The sequence below is a fragment of the Parambassis ranga genome, chromosome 5, assembly GCF_900634625.1.
Source record: "Parambassis ranga chromosome 5, fParRan2.1, whole genome shotgun sequence".
Taxonomy (NCBI): domain Eukaryota; kingdom Metazoa; phylum Chordata; class Actinopteri; family Ambassidae; genus Parambassis; species Parambassis ranga.
In genome coordinates, this window is record NC_041026.1 from 16,605,273 (window position 1) to 16,628,626 (window position 23,354).

Below are 23,354 nucleotides of genomic sequence, written 5' to 3' on the forward strand. Positions count from 1 at the left end.
TCCAGTCTTAACTGATAACAGGCAGGAGGTCCTTTTTGGATGAGAGCATTTTGAGAAATATAATCATTGAAATCCATATTGAGCCTATGGGGCAATAATAATAGCATAATAATCAGTCAGATGTAAATCCAGCTTCTGCATAAAAGTGCCGTCATCTGTTATTTTTATTGTTTGCAGTCTTCGGTTTTTAAGCATGCTTTCCACGCTTCAGTGTACATAGAGCTACGAATGTGGTTTGCAAGTCAAAGCATGCTCTTATTTTTGGAAATCAAATCCAAAAGGAGGATAAGATGAAACTGCTCTACTACCACAGAAGAATTAGTTGAAATGAGCTTTAGCCTAACTAACATCCAAAAGATTCACTGTAATATTTCTGTAGGGAAATTAAGTAATATTTTCATGTAAATGTAAATTTTAAATGAGTATTTTAAATAAATTACATTTGTGAAAAATGTATTTCATTTATTTGTTTAGATTCTCTTTCTAAGTTCAGGATGTGTGGAAATTGTGCTGATGTAGTGTAGTATGTAAATATAGAAATTCTACAGAGTTCACAAACTTTTGACAGCACTGTAAACATGATCAGTGAAGTAAAATATGATCGAGACAGCAGAGTCTATGATTTTATCAGGACAATCTTTACTCAATAACTTTTAGCAAGGTAGAATGAAAAAGACTAAAAACACTAGACAGCAAAAAAAAGCAAGAAACACATTAAAAACTACAAAGGTTTTAAAATATTGCACATGTGGGTAACTTTACTGGGTTTTACACATTTCCTCTTGCTTTGGAGACTGAGGCCACCACTCCTCCCTTCTGTCTGCTCCCACAGCTGCATCTGCAACACACCAGACTTTTATCAGAAAATTAAAGGAGTGAAAGTGACACAGTGACATCAAGCTGTTTCTCAGCTGTCCTACTGTGGAGTTCTTCTTCGTTTATCTTGTGGACATGCAAGGTGGTTGTGCACTTTTCCATTAATCTATGGGTGACTAATGTGCAAATATCTGCAACATTTCACCAACAAGGGGCAAAAATATGACTATCAAGCCAGTGGCCATGAATGTAAAAAGAGATTCAAAAGAAGATGAATACACTGAAATATTTGTTAGGAGTCAATTCACACTGAATATAAAGAGTTAAAAACCACCAAATTAACACCTATGGTGTAATACCAAAGTGTTTCTTAGTAACCACCAGGGAGAGAAAAGAATTAGTGATTACATGTGAACCATCCCTCTTACTGCTTCTACAACTTTGAATGGTGGATGATTTTGTGCACATTTAACAGTAGAAATAAACAGTATAAACATTATTTACAGCAAATTTACTCTTTCAGTAAATATTTTAAACTGGAGTGTTGAAATCCATGTTTCAGTGATAACCCATGATCTCCCACCACCACATGCTTCTGTTAGTAAACCCTCAGTGTTACACACAGATATATTACAGCTGTTACCCTCTGCATCTGTTGTTTCAGGAACGAGGGAAACCTCTGGCAAAACAGACAGTGCAGGTCCTCATGATGAAAAGAGATTTTATAAGAAACAAACACACAGTTCCATGCAGGTCAACATTTGGTGCATCTTACCTGGAAGGGTTCCGAGGCCGGAGTTATCGAAGAACTGCTTGGGGCAGGATTTAGACAGAAGCTCAGAGCTTCCACCTGCATCAAAGAATCTGCTTTTGGGGGAGTCGAGCACAGAGACCTTTGTGGAATCCACCAGTTTCCTGGGTGATTCCAGAACTTTCCTGGGAGAGTCTAGAACCTTCCTGGGAGAGTCTAGAACCTTCCTGGGAGTAACTACAAACTTTTTAGGGGAGTTGAGGAAGTCAGAGTCCGAGGTCATGGGAAAGACCCTCTTAGTGGGAGTGCAGGGTGATGATGGCTTGTTGAGCTCAGCTTTGGTCTTCACCTTCAGCTTGATGGCCCTGCTCTTCCACTTGCTGATCTCTGCCTGCTGACTGGACACCAAGCTGAATGGACAGATGGAGGTCAGAGGTCAGAGCTTAAGAGTAAATGAAGCAACAGACCATGTGAACTGTATGGCATCTACTGATATTGTAACCAGTTGTTTTATGTTGAGTGGTGTGAGGTCTTAGTGGATAAAACCTCATGATATTTTTGTGATTTCTGATTAATTCAATTGCACAGCAGTAATTGTTACCTTTCCAGCTCAGTGATTTTCAGCTGAAGCTGTTTGACCTCCTCCTCCAGCTTGGTCTTCTCCAGCAGAACGCTGCTCTTGATAAGCACACCTCTGGGGTTGGTGAGTCTGGCATGGAGGTCCTCACCCTGCAGAACTGAGTTCAACATGATTACATTAGTCTCGTCCATTTGAACATTAAACTCATCTCTCAATGGATGCTGTTTTAAAATGTATTTAGAGTCTAAATCTGGTAATAATCTTACTTCTATTGTTGTAATTTCATTTTGATCCCCTGACATGTACCACCCTGCTCACACAGCAGACTTACATGACTCCTCGCCTTCCTGTTGTGATTTCCTTAAAGTCTCCTTCAGCTTTCTCAGTGAATCTTCCTTTTCATTCAACAGTGTGTTCATCCTCTGGATCCTGACAGAAAGAACAATCACCTGGGTGAAATCATCCAGCGTGTGTGTTCTTTCTAACAGTGACAGTAAGGGCAGTTCAACAGATCAAACAGAATCCAAAAGCCTCTTACTCTTGTTGATGTTCATCAGATGCTGAACTGAGCTTAACCTCCATTTTTAACAGTTTACTCTGAAGTTTGTCCAGCTCAACTGCACTTGGTGATGTTTTTTTCTGATCCAGGAAAAAAACAAATATTATTATGAAAGCAGTTCAATGTCCAACAAAAACTGGGAAATTATACATTTGTTAGTGTGGGAATCTTTAGACAGACCTCAGACTCTCGTAGTTTGCTCTTCAGGGTTTGGATTGTGTTCTCCTTCTCCTCCACTAGGGCCCGGCTGTCCTCCAGCTCAGTCTGTAGGAGCTGGGTAGCCTGTTTGTGATTGGACACCCGGTTGTTGGCTTTAAGTTGTGCCTCTTCCAGCTGCTCATTTTTCACATTCAGAGCCTAAAAACCAACAAAGAAATTTTACATTAAAATACTTACATACCCACTTAATGTTGCAGAGTAAACCGCAAAAAGCTTAATTGTTTAACACTGATAACATTTCAAGGGCTGATAAGATTTTAGCTAGCGTCTGATACATTCCAAAGCATCCACTCCTTCACAGATAAGATGTACACACGAAAACTTCCTCATCATCCAGGGGTTATATACTCTGTCTGCTTGTGTGATCTTTGTTCATTCTTGCTGTAGAAATTGAACCCAAATGCTTTTGTATGGCCGAAGACTTCTGATCACATGTTTTTTTTGTCTGACATGTTTTTCCATACATTTACCACACAGTAATCATTATATGTAGATATGAAACACGGCAGCCATACTTGGACTCTCTCTTCAGCTTGCTGGAGTTGAAGAACAAGTTTCTGGTTGTCCTTCAGCAGGGACAGCTCCGTTTTTAGTGGTGCTCCTTCCAATGATCGCAGGATAGTGGAATTCTTGCTTCTCTCCTCTCTGAGCTGAGAATCAGCCTGAGCCTCCACCTGCTTCAGTTCTTCAAACAGACCATTCTGCTCATCAATGATGCCCTGCAGGAAAAGATTACAAACAGCATTGGAGCAAATACATTGTCACTTTATTTACCTAATTAATGTTAATAAAACGTTTACAGTGAGTCTTATATAATATAAAACAACACCTGTATAGGCCTCTTCAGGCTTTGTTCCACTGCAGATCTGCGGGCCTGCTCTTGACTTAAGATGCCGTCCAGCCCACTGAAGTCGACTGGCTGGCTGGTGATCTGGGCCTGCAGCTGCTCCTTGAATTTCTCTCTCACTTGGATCTCAGCTTTCAGCTCATTGAGGTAGAACGCCAGATTGGCCCAGAGCTTCTCCAAAATGCTGCTCATTTTCTGTGAACATTGATCACAGTCATTGATTGTTGTAAGTACAAAACTGATGGGGAAGATCCAGAGGTTGTGTTCCTTAGAAAAACATTTTCTATATGCCCAAACTGTACAGGATTCATGCCTATAGGACATGATGTTTATATTACACACGCTGGTGGTCAGTGATTTTAATCCTCTAGCATAGTTTGCTCTTTATGTGTAGTCGTTGTTTTACGCAGGCACCTCGTCCATTCAAATTCCATTCTTGTCTAATCTGATCAGAGTGAACTTTGACTATTGTATGGTCTGAATAGTTTTACGTAATTATGTAGATGGCAGAATAGCATAACCTCTCCCTGTCTGAATGAGGCTTAAGACAGTCTTTCCTGAAAAACCTAAACAGCAGAACTCACCTGCAGGTAAACCTTCCTTTTGTCCAGGAGCTCCGTCAGTCTGTGTTCCCACAGTGTGTGGAAGTCCTCCTCTTTGACAGAGTAGCTGGGCGCCTGTGCTCTGCACAGCAGCACGTCCTGCAGCCGCCTCTCCTCAAAAACAGCCAAATCGTTCTTCACCAGCTCCTCAAACATTTTCTTATAGCCGACTGCCCGCACATGTAGTTGTTCCTATGAATGACAAACACAAAGATGTACAGCTTATTTGTAAACCGCAAGTGTAATAATTACATTTTAAATGGAGGAAAAAAAATCAATATTTACTTGAATTTTTATTAGACTCTGTATGGTCTGCCATTCCAGCTGACAGACAGCACTGTAGGCATCCATGGTGGGTTTTGGAAGGGATGCCAGGTAAGAGTTCTTCAAGGAACACTGCACTCTCAGGACATTGTCCAGGGCTGTAGAGTTATACTTGGAACAGGTTTCAATAAAGTGCTGGAATTTTCCAAAAGATTCCTAAAATAAAACAGGTTCAGTGGTATCAGAATTATAATGCTGTATAATATAATGTTTTATTTCAACTGGTGACTAATATAAACAATCACTGGTGATGTTACCTGAAGCTGCCCAGTGGAGTCCTGCAGCTGTGATGACTCCGCCGCCTTCACTGCACTAGTGCTCTGCTGTGAGCTACCGAGTTGCTCTCTGAGGGCTGAGATGGTCGTGTTTGATTCACTGAGCAACTAAGAGAAAAAGTAGAACCTCAGAAACATCCATCTGTGTGACGATGATGACACAGTATTGTATACATGACTCACAACCAAAATCTCATGGAAACAAAAAACACAACATCTTTAACTCAAAAGGATTTCTCATCATCAAAATTAGCTGTTTTTCCCCTAAGAACAGATCGACCATCTTGTTTGTTCTGATGCCTCCACCTTAAAGCATCTCTCATGACAGGATATAATTACTGTGTAGCAGCCTAGCCCTTATTAGCAAAAAGAAAAGAAAAGCATACTTATTTAAGTAATTTAAAAAAAAGCTAAAAGCTGGAATAAAAGTCCAGGAAACCCAAAAGGACTTCTGCAGGACATTTGACAAACCTGCTGTAAGGAGTCTGCTGCAGATTTAGCCTGAGCTTCTTTCTCTCTCTGAATATGCAGCTGCTCCCCAAGCTTTTGGACCTAAATAACAAAGACAGGTAATGTTAAAAAAAGAATGGAACACTTCGAAGGTATCATCTATTATTTCTGATATAAAATAAGTAGAAGAAACTGTTCATATTTATCTTGTCACATGAGTGGCAAGAACAAAGCAGAATTTAGTATTTTCAACATGCCAAATGATTTGGACCTACTTCTTGTTGCAGCATGGATTCTTGTTCCTCTCGCTCAGTCTGCTGCTGCCTTCTCATCTGTTCCTGCTGGCTCAACTTTTCCTGGAGGGCTGTGGTCTAGAGTTGGATGAGAAGAAGTGTGTTAAAGGCTTTGTGACTCATCTAAATTAGTCTTCTTAGATTAGATAGATCACTGACTTCATAATTGCACAAATTTACCAGCTCCATTCTTTCCTCCAGCTCCGCTTTGAGGTGGTTCTTCTCCTGCATCATTCCCTCTAGTATCTGCTGCATCTGGTCTCTCTCCTCACTGAGTGAAACCACTCTGCTCTGGAGCTTGTCCTTTTCTTCTGCAGAGGTCTGAGTATTGGCTTGTTTCTCAGAGAGCAGTCTGTCTCTCTCCGCTTCAGTCACCTGTAGTTTATCTGTTAAAGTTCTCATCTGTGGGATGGGAGAAGTTAAAAGGTTCACTCAAACATCTCTTTTAACTTCAGGTGCAGCCTGTAACTGTTAACAATGCTAGCCTGTGTAACTACAAAAGAACTTTTGCAGACCTCAGTCTGTAGTGTTTCCATGGTGTCCTCGAGCTCTGCTGTGAGCTGCTTCTTCTCTTGCATCAGTCCCTCCAGGATTTCCTGCAGCTGACCTCTCTCCTCAATGAGAGATGTCACTCTGCTCTGCAGCTCCTCCATCTCCTCAGTGGAGGTCTGACAGTGAGCTTCTTTCTCAGAAAGTAGGACATTTCTCTCTGCTTCAACACTCTCCAGTTTCTTCGTCAGATCCTGTATCTGCAGAAAGCAGAGCACTTTGATGGATTACCTTGCTCTGGGGGTGGGGGTCCCACTGATGAATGAAACTGATGAAAGTGAGACACTAACCTCCTGATCCAAAGAAGACTCCTTCTCCTGACTTACTTTCTTCAGATCAGAGCTCATGTTCTTCTGTTCACACAGCTCTTCTTGGACTGATTTTAGGAGCTCTTGTGTTGAAGACACCTTAAAATAAAAAGTAATAGCAATATTCACAAGCATGTTGTCAGGAGCAGGAAAACAAAGAATGGGACAAAAATTAACTTTTAAAACCTAAAAAAGTACAAAACTAGAAAAGCAGCTGACATCCTAAAAACAAAGACCAAAAACAGTGTGATTACAGCCCACCTGTAATTGCCTATAATCATCACTCCTCTCACCATATTCATGCTCTGCTGCAGTTCATCTTCCAGCAGCCTCTTCTGTGCAGTCACAGTCTGTAGAGACATGTTCAGCTGCGCCATCTGTTGACATAGACTAATTATTACAGGTCTAAACAGCACAATTTTTGATTATCATCAGATTTAATAATATAAATGACACAATCCTTGGTACCAAAATATGTGGTGCAATTAATCTTATTTTACAGACTTAACACAAACCTCAGCGTGTTGTGTTTCCATCCTGTCCTCCAGCTCAGCTCTGAGCTGCTGCTTCTCCTGTCTCAGTCCCTCCAGTATCTCCTGCAGCTGCTCTCTCTCTTCAGTGACAGATGTTACTCTGCTGTGAAGCTTCTCCAGCTCCTCTGTGGAGGTCCGAAGGTTGGCTGTCCTCTCGGACAGCAGACCGTCTCGCTCTGCTCGCACACTCTGTAGCTCCTCAGTCTGCCTCTGAATCTGTGGTGAAAGAATAAAGAGTAACTAATGGGAATGCCCTGTATCTGTAAACCTGGCCACAAATCAACACGTTGATAATGCCAAACGTAAAGTGTGTTTGCAGGTAGTATTTTAATAAAAACAATTAAGGATAGAAATGTGTTCCTGCCTGGTCTTTAAGCTCTTGTAACAGGGGAGTATTGTCTGGATCATTCCCACTGCTTGCTCTGCCCTCCATCTCTACCTTTTGACCTCTCAGCATGTTGATCTCTTCATGTAGAACTTTTATCTTCTCCTGAGATACCCTCAGCTCCTCCTGGTTCTCAATCATCTGAAAGATATGACCAGTAGGTAAAGAAAAAGATATTTCCAGTGCTATTTCTCATTGATGACCAGGGCAAGCTTAGAGTTTACAAGTATAATCATGTCGCCCAACAGTCAGAACAGTAACTGACAGAAAAATGAAGGACAAGCTCACCAGCTCAACATTTTCTTGGAGGTCAGACTTCAGCTGGCTGACCTCTTCTTTAGTCTTCTCCAGGTGCTCTTCCAGCTGTTGTATCTGATGGACAGTGTCGACATACTTTAACAATTCACTTCCAAAAAAAAATGAGAGGCGAGTGTGATATTTTTATACCTGCTGAAGTCGTTGTGCCTCCTGCTCTTCTTTCAGTGACTGTGACTCAGAGCTGAACTGCTGCTGTAACTCGCACTGCATCTAAAATGGAGGAGACAGAACAACAACACACATAATGATTTATTTTTAAAACTGTTCCGTTTCAGGTTGGACAGATGTAACATTTGCTAAACCACTCACAGTTCACTTTGTATGATCTAAAGGTATTCGCCCACACTGTTGGTTTGAGAACTGCATATGAGCACTGAATTTAGTGTGGTTACACCACTGTATTGACTCGGTTTTAATACCGGTACTTGAAAATAAATGTCACGTCAAAGTAGCTTCTGTTTCATTACACTGTACACTGTTCATTTTCAGTATTTACCATTTCCATCTGGTCTTCCAGCTCTGCCTTGAGCTGGTTCTTCTCCTGCCTCAGTGCCTCCAGCATCTCCTGCAGCTGATCTCTCTCCTCAGTGAGAGACGTCAATGTGGACAGCAGCTGCTGTGTCTCCTCTGTGGAGGTCTGACGATGGGCATCTTTCTCCAACATGGAATCTCTCTCTGCTTGGGCACTCCGAAGCTCCTCAGTCAGCATCTTTATCTGTTTCAGTCAGCACAATAAAGAAAAAAAAATGGTACTTTATCCTTGAGTAGCCCTTTGCTTGGACTTTAATTTTCAAAATTACTCTCTGCAACCTAAAAAGGAACCCTATCTTACTGCTGAAAAGAGACACTAATGGTACTGTCAAAGCAATTTGTAAACCTTGTTTTTAGAGCAACCATAAAATGTTTATTAGTACTTAGATGCAGGAAACAAACCTGTAGCTCCAGTTGACTTTGCCTCTCTTTGTTTATTCTTTCTATATCAGCATCTCTTTGGTTTTGTTCTTGGAGCTGCTGTTGCAGTGAATGCAGCAGATTTTGACTCTCAGCAGCCTAAAACATGAAAAAAGGAGGAAAAATGTATAAATACTTTTTAGATAAATATGTAAAGTCAGGCTGGAAAACAAACTTAAAAAGCCTCCCCTTACCATCTCCATACTACGCTGCAGCTCACTCTCCACTTGGCTCTTCTGCTCTGTCACAGCCTGCAGAGAAGCCTGTAGCTGCTCTATCTGGAGATGAAAGGCCACATTAGAATAGCCTGTTACCAATGGATGTTATATTGTTACTGTCCTTTTGTCTTGTATATTTATTACATATATTTCTAAAAAGGTTGTTTAAACAAGGGGGAAATTTGCATTTGTTAGCAAATTAATCAATATTTGGTAATGTGGTATCTATTACAATGATACATTAATTATGGGTTTGTGTCAGCACATGCTGAAAACGCAGGTCAGCAGTAGGTCTTGATAGTAACAGTTACCTCTTTAAGTTGATTATCTCTGTCATCTTGCATGTGCAGTTCAGAGGTCAACATTTCGGGCTGGTTAAACCCATTCTGGGCTTGTACAACCTGTTGAAAAAAATACATCACTTCTTTTTTTACTTTCTGGGCAGGCTGGGATTCAATGAGTGTGTAAAAATGTCGTGAATGATAGCATACCATTTCCATTTGTTCCTCCAGCTCAGCTCTGAGCTGGTTTTTCTCCTGCCTCAGTCCCTCCAGTATCTCCTGCAGCTGATCTCTCTCCTCAGTGAGAGAAGTCACTCTGCTCTGCAGCTTCTCCATTTCTTCTATAGAGGGCTGAGCACCGGTTCTCTCAGCTTCAATACTCTGTAGCTTCTCTTTCAAAGATCTCACCTGTGAGAAAGAGATTAGTTCGAAGTATTATTCAAGCCTCTAGAACTTCACTTGTCATAGAGAGCACAGACTGGACGTAACATTGTGTGACAAACCTCAGACTGTTGGGAGTCCATCGCATCCTCCAGTTCTGCTCTAAGCTGATTGTTTTCTTGCCTTGCTCCCTCCAGAATCTCCTGCAGCTGATTTCTCTCCTCACTGAGCGATACCACCTGGGCCTGCAGCTGCTCCATCTCCTCTGTGGAGGTCTGAGTGGACGTCATCTTCTCAGACAGCAGATTATCTCTCTCTGCTTGCACTCTCTCCAGCTCTTCAGTCAGTGTCTTTATCTGTCAGATTGTAAAAATGTCCAAGACTTAACGTTCAGACAAAACAAGGTATTGATCATTGTGGCTGGACATGTATTTTACTATGTTTTTATTTCTCAAAGAAACCATCAGAATCGGTGCTGTACAGGAAATATTTAAAGCAAAAAAGCATTTTAAATACAAGAAACCATCTAAGAAGTCATGATTCATCAGGAAACTCTTACTTGTGTTTGCAGCTGCTCCACCTGTGTGCTGATATCACTTGTAAGTCCATCTTGTGTGGATGATTGGCTGCTCTCCAGCTGTTCGATGAGGTTCTTCTGCTCACGGTTTTTCTCGAGGGCTGATCTCAGCTCCTCCTGATTCTCAATCATCTGTTTAAAAAAAAAACACATCAGATGTCAACATGAAGAAACAAACATCAAAAGCCTGTAAAGGCTGAATAAACTAAAAGGACATTAAAATTTGCATTAGGAAAAGCAATCACATGCACTCACCATCTCTACATTCTCCTGCATGTCTAGCTTGAGCTGATCTCTCTCTTCAGTAAGAGAAGCCACAGTCGAGAGCAGTTTCTCCACTTCTTCTGCAGAGCTCTGAGCACTGGTCTTCAGAAGAGCTTCATTCTCATCTTGCACACACTGAAGCTCCTGTGATAGCCTCAGAATCTGTGGTGAGAGTTCCATCATAAGGGTCAGAGAACTGACAATAAGGGATTTAAAAATCCATTGCAAGTGAGTGTTTCACCTACATTTGCTGCTAAATCAGACTCCTTCTCCTCGTAGGCTTTTACTAGATCAGAGTTCTTTTGCTTCAGCTCATGGAGCTCTTCTTGAAGAGACTGTAGATGAACTTGTGTCTCTGCAGCCTAAAATAATAAAATAATTTAAAAGGTTTTGGTTGTAATGTAATTTTTTGTACAAGCAGAAAGACAATATAAAATAAAAAAGTGTATTCATTGGAACAATTAATTTTAGACAAGACAGGGCAGTCACTCACCATGTCCACATGTTCCTGCAGGCTCACATGGAGCTGGTCTCTCTCTGCAGTCAGAGATGTCACTGTAGAGCGCAGCTCCTCCTCTGCAGAGCTTTGAACAGCAGTACTCTGCTCAGACAAGAGAGCATCTTTCTCAGCCTGCACAGACTGCAGCTCTTCATTCAACTGGTTCAGCTGCAAATAAACAAACTTGGGTAAATTTACTGTATTTATTCCTACATTACAGTGCAACATTTAACAATCGAATGTAAAAAATAACCTTGTTCTTATAGCTATAATAGTTGTAGATTTTCAGTTACAGCACCGATCGAATGTAATACAAATGTCTTACTTGTTCTTGAAGTTCTTTGCCGATTTCTTCCTCTGTGGTCCTGGAAACTTCACTGTCGGCAAGTTTCTCCTCCAAGTCCTTAATCAGCTGCTGCATCTCGTTCAGTTTTTCTTCTAGCGCTGCTCTGTGCTGGTCGCTCTCTTCAAGCTAAGGTAAAAACATAAAAACCAAATTCAATTGTGTTAAACATATTGATCCGTGTTCCTGGAACGGATAACAAAATAAAACCTAAGAAAAGCCCCATTTCAAGTGTTCCATTTCAATTAATTAAGAAAGCAGCACAGAATACAGTGCTGAAGCTAACCTTCAAGCCTTTCTCTTCAGCAGCAGCGATTAGCTGACTCTTCTCAGCACCAGATCGCTCCTGCTCTGAGTGAAGTGACTCCAGCTGCTGTGTCATAGTTGCACACTGCTGGCTCAGCTCTTCCTCCCTCAGTGCAGCAGCACTCAGGTCTGCCTGGATTCTGAGAATCTCATCCTGAGACGCCTGCAGAGAGTCTCTGAGCTGCTGAGCCTCTTCCTGGTATTTAGCTTGAACTGAGAGCTGGTTGTCCCTCTGAGATTGAACAGCAAATAGCTCTTCAGTTAACTCAGACACCTGAAATCACACAAAACACATGTTATGTTTACACATCCGATTACTGGAATATTACATGCCTGGGTGTTGGGCCATCTGTTAGGGAATGTTTGGAAGACTCACCTGCTTTGTTAAACTGTCCACCTTATCCGGAAGACCCTGAAATGAAGACAGCTCCTCCAGCTGTGCTCTGAGGGCTTCCTCTGCTTCCCGAGATGCTGTCAGCTCTTTATTCAGATTGGCCACGCTCCTCTCAAGTTCTACACTATCTCTCAGATCTGGGACACAAAGACAATTTTACTGCCTGTTCCTGCACTCATGAACCGAGTAAAGCTTAAAAAACACACTAAGTCTAAACCTACGTTTAGGAACTTTGCCATCGAGCAGAGATGTGAGCGTTGTGTTCTCCTCAAATGCAACATTCAGCTCTTTTTGGAGATCACTTTGCATTTTTTTGTAGCGGGACTTCTCTGTCTCTAGCTGATAACGCAGGCTGTTCACCTCTGCCTCCATCTTGTCGTGGTTAGCAGTCAGGCTCATCTGAAGAGGTCAAGAAAATCAAAAAGATGCAGAAATCAAAGTGACTGGTTCATATGCAACAAGCATACAAAGACAATGACCAAAAAAAGACACGACTTGTTTCATAAACTTTGGTATATTAAAATCTTGTTACATTTACTGGTTTCTTTTAGTCATTTCCTTCATCATTTTAACTCCTGAGTAAATGTTGAAATTACAAAATCCCACTTACACTCATCTCCTCCAGAGCAATGTTCTGACTGCGCAGGACAGCCCATTCCTTTTTTGTGTCTCTGCTGACACCCTCTGCATCATCCAGAGAGCGACGGAGCTTCACCACCTCCTGCACCAAGTCCTTACCATTCTTTGAGAAAAGAACATGATATTTAGCTTACTTAGTGATGGACATTTGAATACTTCAATACAACATCTAACATGCAAACAATTAAGATGCTGACTGTCAACAAACATGTTTTCAAGATTAAGACAATGCTTTTTAATGATGCATTTTACTACTATTGTAATCAATTGTAAAATAATAATACTGTATCAAGAGGTAATGACACAACTACAAATCTACTGAGATTTTATTATTTATGAAATCTAACATCTAACCTTTACCTCTATGCTGAAAGTCAAAACATGGGTGGCTTTAAGTTCCAATTTTACAAGTTTAAACATTTTAGTAACACACATACCATAGTCTGAAGTTCGTCCGCAAATTCAGATTTCTTCTTCAGTTGTTCAGAAACAGTTTCTAGTTTTTTCTTAAGGAGAAAAAAAACACAATTAAACTTCTATGTGTCTTACTTATTATGTTGCAGTTCCAATTATGTTCCAATATTGTATGGCAGCAGTGGCAGGGTTGTCTAAAAACCGGAAGGTTGGTGGTTTGATCAGTTTGCAGAGCAGTTGGTCTTACCTGAAGCTCCAGGCACAGGAGTTCAGAGGATTCAACAGCCTTCTTCAGACAGGAGATTTCATTTTTCAGTTCATCCTGCAAGATCACATAAAAAAAACATTTAACACAGAGTATAACAAAAAACTAATTTTCTGTTCTTGGACGCAAAGTACTGATTCTGGATACAATCAAACCAACAACTCCACCTCATGCTCGTTCCTGAACTCCACCTCCAGAGATGTGAACTCGTCCATTTCCCTCTTCTCCATTAGATCCCTGAGCAAAGCTGCTTTCTCTTTCTCGAGTCTTTCACTTTGTTCAATACACACCTCCAGCTGCTGTTTCAGGTAGTCTCGCTCAGCAGTCGCAATATCCTGCAAACATGCACAAACATTTATTTAATTTAATCTGTTTTGGCAGCATCAAGCTGATTCTAGATGTAAAGATACCTGAATCACATATACATACTGTACATCCTTGAAGTCATATGTTTTAATGCCGTTTATTGTGTAGGTTTTGCGTGTTTAAAACAACACTTCATTGAATAGATTATGATGTGTTAAAACTGAAGGGCCTTGTGTATTCACAACAGAGGACCCTCGAAGTATTACCTTCTCTGAGGTCAAAGTTTCACACAGCTGGATGGTCTCTGCAAAGTCTCTTCTCATCTGGGAAACATCATATAAAAGTCAGTGCAAAAACATGCTAACATAATGAAAAATACATTAACAGAATGCAAATACTGAACAAAATACCCGTTTATCATCTTCATTCTGAGCTAGGCTCTGATCTTGAACCTGTCTCTCCAGGTCTGCCACTCTTAACTCCAACATCTCCACAACCTCCAGATTCTGCTGAGCTTCAGTTTTAAGTTGCAGCTCCAGCTCTGCTGCTTTCTTTTCTGTTGTTTGCATTTTCTCCAAGGTGTCCTGTTGCTGCTGGGCCTCAGTTTCAAGCTGCGCTTGCAGCTCTGCCACTCTGCCATTTAATGTTTCCATCTTTGCCATGGCCTCCTCTTTCTGTTGACTCTCCATTTCAAGCTGCATCTCCAAGTTGGACACTTTCCCTGAAAGCTCACGCATCCGGTCAGGAGAAACAAAGTCTCTGGGACAGGAGAAAAACACAAAATATACAAATGACTACTATGTTAAGTGCTACAAAGACTCAGACTGATTGCTGTTCAGACATTCACCCTTCTCCAAAGCTTCGAACAGTCACAGAGCTTTGACTTATTTCCATTTCATCTGATGCACCCTCAGGAATTTCCCAGCGAGAGTCAAAGTCCTCATCATCTGTTGAAACATAGCATGCACACATGATACAGTGCAGTTCCTGAAGAAACGCAAATGTCACACTTTTACCATTTGAATTTTATACATGTCTATTATTGCACAATACCTTCACACAGCTCCATGAGACAGGAGCGGTCTGCTTTTCTCTTCCGACCTAAAGCTGATGCAAAGCTGAGGTCAGATGAACAATCCTCGTCAGACAGACGGGCAAGTCTGATCATCTTTCCTCCCCATGTAACCCTGCGTTTAGGCATCTTACAACAAAACACAACTTATTAATACTATGATAACGCAGAGAAATCTGTAGAGTATCTACAGCTTTATTTCCATAATTACCTTCGGCACAGGGACCAGGTTTGAGCTGGTGACCAAGAGTTTGGTCAGGTTTCTGATCCTGTCTTCTTGTTCCCTCTGCAGCTGATCCTTCTCTTGAATCAGCTGGGACAGAACCTTCTTCTCTGTCACTGTGGTGTGTGTGACTGAAGTAACCTGTGGATCACACACACACACGGGTCAGTGTGAAGAAAACACTGTTCTAAAGAAAATAACATAGACAGACCAAACAGAACATGAATAATAGTGGTGACACTTGCCTCTTGGAGTCGTCGCTTGAGGTCTACAATCTCATTGCGATACCTTTTCAGCAGGGCCCCATCATCGGAGACCTCTGTTACATGAGGGTCGTTCTTCATTTTCTTTGCAGTGCTGGCAAACTAATAAAATTATAAAAAAGTAAAAGCATTCTGTGAGTCATCACTGTCTTAAAATAGCCAGTTTCTCTTTTGTATTTGTGAGTTTTACATATTTTCTGCATTATACCTGCAGGGTGCTGAGGGTCTCATCCAGAGTGACAGGGGTGATGGTGCAGATGATGACCGTTTTAGCATTTCCACCCAAAGAGTTCTGAAGGATACGAGTTAGCTTGCTGTCTCTGTAGTTGGTGAAACCCCTGAAGACAGAATGTGTGTAGCAGATTACAGAACTATGATTTAAACAACCAATTGGAGCATATGTAATTTTTAATAATAAAGTTTTTCTTCATATCAATTTTCCCCTCATCCAACCTCTCATACAGGAGTTAAGTAATATATTTTTCATTAGACCCATATAGGCCTGAATGTCATGTTCTAGCAAAGAGGGTAAACTTTTGTGTGCTTAAGAACCAGTTCTTGTTTGAATGAACAGAAAAACTCAGAGAAGTTACTCACTTTTGGCCTTCATCAGTCAGTTTCTTTATCACTTGGCCAAGTGTCAGCAGACTACGGTTGATATTGCACCCTTCTTTGAAGCGTGCACCTAGAATATATATAAAAACAATTACTGGATTTTTCAGTATACACTGTAACATAATAACAGGTCCATCCTTTTTTTCATTCAACTTCAATCAATACTATAAATCTGTGAATCTACCTTCAGCTCCTGTTTGACTTGCTCTCTCTGATCCAGCCAGATCCACTAAATTCTGCAAGACAAAGCAATGGTGAACATGCTTTAATACAGAAATGAGGATGTACAATATACAAAAATAAAAAATGAGCTAGCTTACCAAATGAGACACAATAATGGCTCCATCTGCGTTTTCACCTGAAGCTGGGTCGCTCCTTTCTCTGCTTTCCAGAATCTGAGAAAACAAAATCATAGAAAACTTCACATTTCTGCAAAACTCTGCATATTCATGACTGCAATGCGTTGCCTACCATACGGAAAATTGTGTGTGAGCGACTACTCCGCTGGTTCATTTTTGTCTTTCCATAATGACGGTTTTCTAGAAAGAAACCAAACAGACTGTTACATGTAGTCTGCAGTATTATACACTGTGTAATAAGCAGTTATCCTAAATGATTTCAGGTCTTACTTTCTCCTTTCCGAATCCAGGCCAAAGCTTGTGCAGGGGATGTAACCAGCTCCTCGGTTAAGTCAGCCACATAGATGTTTTTCTGCACACAGCAATTATTAACACATCATCACTTTGACCACTATACTGCAGGTATGCATTTAATTAAGAAACTAAAAACATTTTTCTCTTATTCAGCTAACAACTCTAGCCAATGTTAAAAATTAAACCTACATGCACCTGATAAGTAATTTAACCTTATGTGAGAAAATGCCACAGTTTGAAATCATCCACATACATTGAGGGTCTCTCTGACTTCCAGCGGTTTCCTCTTCCAGCTGTCAACAAGCAGATCAGCCACAGTCTCATTGTAGATTTCCATGTATGACACCCTGAGAAGGAACTCCTTCTTTGGACACTTGGTGTAAAAAGAAAGATGATTATTTAGACTAAACAGCAACAACAAAACAGAAGCATGTCTACAACATGTTACATAATTACATTCTTTATGGTTTGGAAGACGTCCTCCACAGCGAGAGGTATTACACCAGGGAGATGTTCATTTCCCATCATGGTGAAGGTCTTTCCAGAGGAGGTCTGCCCGTAAGCAAATATGGTTCCTGCAAAACAAAGATACATCGATACATAACATAAAAACAGTGTCATGCTTATAACAACACATTCCCTGGTTCCATTACATACCATTGTATCCTTCAACAGTGGAAACAACCAGAGGCTTTGCGATATCCTGGTACAGCTGACTGGTTGTTTCATCAGCAGTGAACACTCTGTCTGTAAACAACAGAAGGTAATGAATATACTAAATATTCCATTCAACACATCCCTTAAGCCTGTGCATGCTTCAGGGCATACCAAAACTAAAGCTCTTGGTGGAACCTCCATCGTCAATCTGATGAATTGATTTCTTATCAGATTTCCAATATAGCTGGACAGGTTCTGCATTCTCCACTGCAGCACTTTCCTCTCTGCAAAGAGACAGATTTAACATATATATGTAGTTATATCAAGAAACCCTCAGGCAAACAAGTGGAGGATAAATTATGTTTTAGTACATTCAAGATTCAAAGTGTTTATTGTCATGTGCACAGTAAGGAAACAGGTTTCTCTGTACAATGAAATTCTTACTTTGCTGTCCACACTGAATGCCATAAAAGGTTTAAGGTACAATAACAATAGAGTAAAATTGCATACATTCATTGTGTGTGTATGTATGCAATGACAAGCCTACAGGTTGCGTAGTATGAAAGACTGGGGTCTTACTCGTCACCAGAGTTTTTTCCCCCCATCTAGTTTACTGTGAAACAAAGCCTACTCAGGAATACACTAGAATATACTTTATTAATCCCTTTGGGAAGGTCCCTCGGGGAAAATCAGGAGCATTGGGTTGTGTCAGGGATCAAACTTAAAACACAAATTCTTCTAAAAAACAAAAGTGTATCTGGCACAAATGCTTTCCAGAAACTGGATCTGCTGTAAGCAAATTAAATTATGACAGACCAAAAGTGATCACACCATCAGAAGATCAATGCAATTGATCTGTTACCTGCGTGAAAGCAACTTCGTGCCATCCTTTACTATTTAAAGTATGCAAAATTCAAAGTCCTGTCGAAAAAAAAGTGTCTTATAACCACTTCTCAGAAAACAAGACTGTGTGATGGTAAAAACAAGACTTCAGAGGGGAGGCCTGAAAATTGTAAGAGGCACAAACTGGAGACCAAAAGGCGCCACAATGCCGAGTCCATTCAGAGTGTATACCGAGCAGTGTGTCGGTGTTCATTACTACAGTGTAGTAAGCACAAAATAAACACTTAACATAGAACACAACTACGGAATTTTGCAGTTAGGAAACACAATTAAATAGTTTACGGTCGTTGAAAAACAGACTTAGCTAACAGCTACATCTAAACGTCTCTGTGCTCCAAGCACGGGGTTATTTAGGAACAAGAACTGTCACTGTTAACGTTAAACACACAGCGTGTGTATTATTTGCTGACTAAAGCCCCACTGATAAATGGTAAAACACTGACAACCTTTTATTTGTGACTCTAACTGTTAGTTTGCATTAGCTTTATGTGCTGTACGTAGTTTCATAAATAACTGTCTTACCTCGCAATGAGTGGACGGACTCGGACACAGACTTTAACAGCTGACTCTTCTGTCATTTTCGTTTTGGCACGATTATAAAATCAGAAGAAAAACACCTTTATGTTTTATACATGGCAAAAAACTAAATACGCCTAACAAACTGATGTCTCCGCAGCAGTGACCGGGTTCCTATATTTTAAATTCTGCTCCCTTGTTGTGATTGGCGAACGCGTTCTTCTTCTCTTTCTTCAAGAGTTTATTGGCGGGTGACATTAGCGCCACCGGCTGGTAGGACAAAAAACAGGACCGTGCACAATGTACTACCAGAATAGCATAAAAATAGAAAAATAAAGATGGATAAAATAGGGTACAAATAAAAATAGAAATCAAAATAAGGACTATATAAAAAATACACCTCATAAACTGCATTTTTAACCTGTGATTACACATTTTAGCACAACACCGGCCCCTGACGGCCAATGGCGGTATTGCCCTTCCACACCCGTCTGTTGACGAGCTTTATGCGACAGACTCAAGTGACGTCATCAATCTGCGATCTGAGCTATGGAGAAAACACATGAGAAAGTATTGAGCTCTGTGATTCAGTAGACGTTGTTTAGACTTGTTACTGAACATTTTTGTTAATATTACTATGCAAGACAGCTAAGAAATTTACACACCGCTGGCTTGGGGAGTTTCATCTTGCCGTTGAAATGTCACTTTTTTTAGTAAACAGGTAGGTTTGTTGGTCTATATCCGATATCGTCGTTATGTAAAGTTACATGTGGCATTTGTACTTATGAGGTTTAGAATGACAGGCCTCACGTTTTTTCATGCAGTAAGTTTTCTTTGTTTTCCAAAATATTAGTGAACACATTTGTATTAAAGGTAGCTTCTACAAGGCTTCTACAACCTATAGATTTTTCCCAATATTTAGGGTAGTCTTAAGAAGAGGTATTTAGACTCGAATTGACCTACTTGTTTTAATTTTGTTTTAATTTATTTATTACAGATTGGTGATATCTAAGATGTTATGTCATAAACAGACACGAATCAGGGTAACACATGACAGATTTTGAGCAACTAACAAGTTGGAATCCTAAATTTATTGTATATCCATATAAAGACGTCATGTAAACCATAACTTATTGAATTAAATCTAGTTATCGTTTTAGGGGCCATGCCTAAGAGGTGAACTGAAGAGTCTTTAAATGTGTGTCTCACTGCTTACAGATATCTTGGAGAAGAGGATGAAGGGAGTATCACAAAGGAGTCTCGGTCTCAGGCATTACTGGCCAGGCTGAAGCAGAAGGCCAAAGAGAAGCAGAGTTTGACAGAAAAGAGAGAGCAGCTACAAGACAAACAGACCGAACAGCAGGACATCAAAAAAAGAAGAAAAAATGACATAGATGACATTCAAGATCAGCATCAACACAAAAAGAGGAAATCCAAAGATGTAGCTTTGTGCGGTTCAGACTGTGATAACTACGATGGGACAGTTGAGCAGAAAAAGCAGAAGAAGAAGAAGAAAGATGCCAATCAGAAACTGATGAGGAAGAATGATCAGTCAGGTGTGGTATTGTACTTGTAAGTTATAATAGTAATTGTCTTCCAGGGGTTTGTAATGGGCTTAGGATCATTATCCTGATGAAAGGTCCACCCCCAGTTTATGTTCATTTGATAACTTTTGTTTTGCTCTCAAATTTAAAGTTTGTTTGGTTAAAAGAATCAAGTTATAGTCAAAATGATAATATCAAGCAAGGGTTTTGCTCAATATTGTGATGATCAATATCATCAAGCATATCATCAAAAATTATGATGCCCTTACTATCAGGTGATTATTACATGCTTAGTATGTGTGGATTTAGGCAGTTCAGCTGAAGCTGCTCCAGATGCTCTTGTGAGTGGGAGAGATGGACCAGAGGACACAGGAGGACAAGAGGAGGCGGAGACAGAAAGTGTATCACCAAAACAGAGCTCAGACAAGACGTCTGCTCCAAGTGGATTCACAGTTCTGGGAGGATTTGAGAAGAAACCTGTTCAAAAGGTACAGTCATTACATGATGGAACAGGACTCGCCACTGGTATGATTCCATTTCCATTTTCTGTGTTTGAGTGTTTGAATTCTTTTGTTTGCAGGTTCAGAGAGTCCTGCCTCAGTGGCTCGCCGAGCCTGATGTGATTCACAGAGATATTAAAAACAACCTGGTCCCCATTTCTGACATCTCAGGAATTTCTGTTCAGCTGCAGAAAAAACTACAGAATAATGGAATTGAACACTTCTTTCCAGGTGATGACACAGGCTCTGTTTGTGTTTTAATGATGATCAGGTGTCTGAAGTTTAAAGTAACTGGGATGAGGTCTCACTCATGACTTTATTGCAGTGCAAGCAGAAGTCATACCAGCCATCTTAGAGAGTGCACAGCAAGGACTGCTGATTGGACGAGGTGGCTACAAGCCCAGAGACATCTGTGTGTCTGCACCTACGGGCAGTGGCAAGACTCTTTCATTTGTCATACCGGTCATACAGGTAAGCTGTTTTTGCACACAGTGGATGTAGGCTTTGAGCGTGACAAAGGCTGGAGGTATTCAGAAAGTAACGATGTTTGTCATCAGGTGTTGATGGAGAGGGTGGTGTGTGAAGTGCGAGCCTTGGCTGTGTTACCAACCAAAGAGCTGGCCCAGCAGGTCTGAGTATTTCAAAACTGTCTAACAGAGACTCTAATCGTAGCATTGGTCTAAAGTTTAAAAAGGCTCGGTTAACATGTTCTTCTAAACAGGTTTATAAAGTCTTTACATCCTACGCTGAGGGAACTGGTCTGAAAGTGATCACATTGGCTGGTCAGAAGTCTTTTGCTGCTGAGCAGGCTTCAATCTCTGAGCACAGGTGACCCAGAGCTCTGTTTAGGGTTTATTCAAAGACAGAACTTGCCATTTATAATAATGTTTTTTCTTTCAGGGGTGGCACGAGACGCAGTTTAGCAGACATTGTTGTGGCCACTCCAGGTCGGCTGGTTGATCACATCAACAAGAATTCAGGCTTATGTCTAGAGCATCTCAGGTTTCTTGTGAGTTTTTAGAGCCTTCATAACAGTTAGAAACTGAGGTCAGCTGTCTGCCATCTATAATCTGTGTACTTGTACTCAACATTTGTCAGATCATTGATGAGGCAGACAGAATGATTGACAGCATGCACCAGTCTTGGCTCAGTCAGGTCATAAAGGAGGTGTTCAGATCAGGAGGTGAATCAGAATCGGTGTCCATCTTCAGGAGGATGGAGCCAGCATACATAACAGCAGCCAGGTCAGTGTCTTCAGAAGCCTTGCCGTCTATGGGACTTGATTGATTAAGAGAATGCAGATTCTTTGGAAATAGGTGGATGTGATTAATAACTATTAACCTGTTGGCCTGTTTGCTCCTTCAGTCTCTCTCCGCCTCAGATACCGCTGCAGAAGCTGCTGTTTTCTGCAACACTTACACAGAACCCTGAGAAGCTGCAGCAGCTGGGCCTCCACCAGCCCAGGCTCTTCAGCTCTGTCCATGGTCATGCAAAAACCACACCAGCAGCCCCCAGCCAGAAACAAGACCGCTTTGACTTCCCTGAAGGCCTGACGGTAAGAGGCAAGCACACAGAGAATCATGTATCATCATTTCATGTAGTAAATGTAGCTGTTTCTGGTTACAGGAATATTATGTGCCATGCACACTCAGCAATAAGCCCCTCCTCATCCTCCACTTCATCCTGCGTATGAAACTCAGCCCAATCCTCTGTTTTACCAACTCTAGAGAGGCTGCACACAGGTACACAGCTGTTTAAACACTTTACTGAACAATTCCTGTCTATATTTGTAGAGGTATAGACTCAGCATCTCTCCACTTTTCTCTTCAGACTTCATCTGCTGGTGCAGCTTTTTGGAGGAATTCAGGCTGCTGAATTCTCCTCACGACTTTCTCCAGGAGAGAGAAGAAAAACCCTGAAGGATTTTGAACAAGGAAAAATCCAACTGTGAGTCTGAATCAGCATCACTTGATGCAGCTTGCTGCATTAATATTGGTTGGATGTTTAATTCCATTTTTTGCTGTGATATTGTGATGATAAATTATTTACACGGAGGTGTCTACCTGAAGGTTGATCAGCACAGACGCAGCTGCCAGAGGCATCGACATAGACGGGGTCAAATATGTTGTCAATTATGATGCACCGCAGTACATTAGGACGTACATACACAGGTGAGGATTCTGTGTCACTGCTGCTGGAGTTTGTTTCAGTATTGTCTAGTTCATTACTGCCTTCTGACTGTTGTAATTTTTGTCTTTATACAGGGTTGGAAGAACAGCAAGAGCAGGAAAAGCAGGCCTGTCCTTCACCTTTCTGCTGAGAGTACAGGTACTTTTTAGAGGCAATGCAATGATTCTAATCAGTCTACAAAGCCCTGATTGTGTAACGTGTTTCTTTGACACACTTAGGAAAAGAACTTCCTTCAGATGGTGGTGGAGGCAGGAAGCCCTGGGATTCAAAAGCAGGCGGTTAAATCGGAGAACCTGAAAAGTATGGAGGACCAGTATGAAAAAACACTGCAGAAGTTGGCTGATGTAATCAAGGTAACACCTACATGAGTTTACATAGAAAGCTTGATGGAGAGCAAGGCTTTTGTCCTCGTAGTATGTATCATTTTGATATTTTGTTTCTTTCTACAGGATGAAAAATCCAAATGAAGAAACACAGACATCGAGATTACATTGTCTTTATCTGTATTTTGAGTTTGTTTTCATCTTGTTAATAAAAAACACAAAACATGTGTGTTGTGTTCTTTTATCCA

General features: G+C 40.9%; 2 protein-coding genes across 4 annotated transcripts; one reads left to right on the plus strand and one right to left on the minus strand.

Annotated features, from left to right (window-relative positions):
• Window positions 1–693: 693 nt before the first annotated feature.
• On the minus strand, window positions 694–18,685 carry cenpe (centromere protein E). Of its 3 annotated transcripts, none has more exons than XM_028406565.1 (56): window positions 18,556–18,685; window positions 17,302–17,414; window positions 17,131–17,220; window positions 16,930–17,048; window positions 16,727–16,846; window positions 16,450–16,531; window positions 16,292–16,359; window positions 16,141–16,215; window positions 16,005–16,056; window positions 15,803–15,890; window positions 15,414–15,543; window positions 15,188–15,307; window positions 14,931–15,083; window positions 14,701–14,848; window positions 14,495–14,594; window positions 14,058–14,406; window positions 13,914–13,970; window positions 13,509–13,676; window positions 13,324–13,398; window positions 13,100–13,168; window positions 12,634–12,765; window positions 12,245–12,422; window positions 12,006–12,160; window positions 11,610–11,903; window positions 11,306–11,452; window positions 10,975–11,148; window positions 10,727–10,843; window positions 10,473–10,643; window positions 10,200–10,349; window positions 9,763–9,996; window positions 9,470–9,667; window positions 9,290–9,379; window positions 8,955–9,038; window positions 8,743–8,859; window positions 8,306–8,524; window positions 7,939–8,019; window positions 7,780–7,863; window positions 7,546–7,632; window positions 7,089–7,322; window positions 6,867–6,950; window positions 6,556–6,672; window positions 6,232–6,465; window positions 5,876–6,118; window positions 5,699–5,794; window positions 5,445–5,525; window positions 4,956–5,081; window positions 4,660–4,854; window positions 4,357–4,566; window positions 3,755–3,967; window positions 3,441–3,644; window positions 2,887–3,063; window positions 2,686–2,786; window positions 2,479–2,576; window positions 2,169–2,304; window positions 1,592–1,977; window positions 694–838 (listed from the first exon to the last, which is right to left on the minus strand). In XM_028406565.1, the coding sequence occupies exons 1-56, from the start codon at window positions 18,609–18,611 to the stop codon at window positions 759–761; spliced, it is 7,959 nt and encodes a 2,652-aa protein (XP_028262366.1). In that variant the 5' UTR covers window positions 18,612–18,685; the 3' UTR covers window positions 694–758. The 3 variants fall into 3 exon arrangements, with proteins under 3 accessions (XP_028262366.1, XP_028262364.1, XP_028262363.1); XM_028406563.1 differs by having other exon boundaries at window positions 5,897–6,118; window positions 7,471–7,632; XM_028406562.1 differs by having other exon boundaries at window positions 7,471–7,632.
• Window positions 18,686–19,086: 401 nt separating this feature from the next.
• ddx51 (DEAD (Asp-Glu-Ala-Asp) box polypeptide 51) lies at window positions 19,087–23,350 on the plus strand. Its single transcript, XM_028406580.1, has 16 exons — window positions 19,087–19,270; window positions 19,768–20,105; window positions 20,403–20,581; window positions 20,674–20,824; window positions 20,919–21,064; window positions 21,151–21,222; window positions 21,315–21,421; window positions 21,494–21,602; window positions 21,692–21,837; window positions 21,959–22,148; window positions 22,220–22,335; window positions 22,424–22,540; window positions 22,663–22,764; window positions 22,858–22,921; window positions 23,002–23,136; window positions 23,233–23,350. Exons 1-16 carry the CDS (start codon window positions 19,248–19,250, stop codon window positions 23,248–23,250), a joined length of 2,013 nt encoding a protein of 670 aa, XP_028262381.1. The 5' UTR covers window positions 19,087–19,247; the 3' UTR covers window positions 23,251–23,350.
• The last annotated feature ends 4 nt before the right edge of the window (window positions 23,351–23,354 follow it).

What these genes read in the sequence shown, in the direction of transcription:
- cenpe (XM_028406562.1), bottom strand. Translation starts at nt 18,611, where the DNA reads ATGACAGAAGAGTCAGCTGTTAAAGTCTGTGTCCGAGTCCGTCCACTC. An exon ending in AGTTCAGGAACGAGCATGAG is followed by an intron (nt 13,399 to 13,508) that starts GTGGAGTTGTTG and finishes GTGATCTTGCAG; the next exon opens with GATGAACTGAAAAATGAAAT. An exon ending in CGGACGAACTTCAGACTATG is followed by an intron (nt 12,766 to 13,099) that starts GTATGTGTGTTA and finishes CTTTTCTCAAAG; the next exon opens with AATGGTAAGGACTTGGTGCA.
- ddx51 (XM_028406580.1), top strand. Translation starts at nt 19,248, where the DNA reads ATGTCACTTTTTTTAGTAAACAG. An exon ending in GCATACATAACAGCAGCCAG is followed by an intron (nt 21,838 to 21,958) that starts GTCAGTGTCTTC and finishes TTGCTCCTTCAG; the next exon opens with TCTCTCTCCGCCTCAGATAC. An exon ending in ACTTCCCTGAAGGCCTGACG is followed by an intron (nt 22,149 to 22,219) that starts GTAAGAGGCAAG and finishes TTCTGGTTACAG; the next exon opens with GAATATTATGTGCCATGCAC.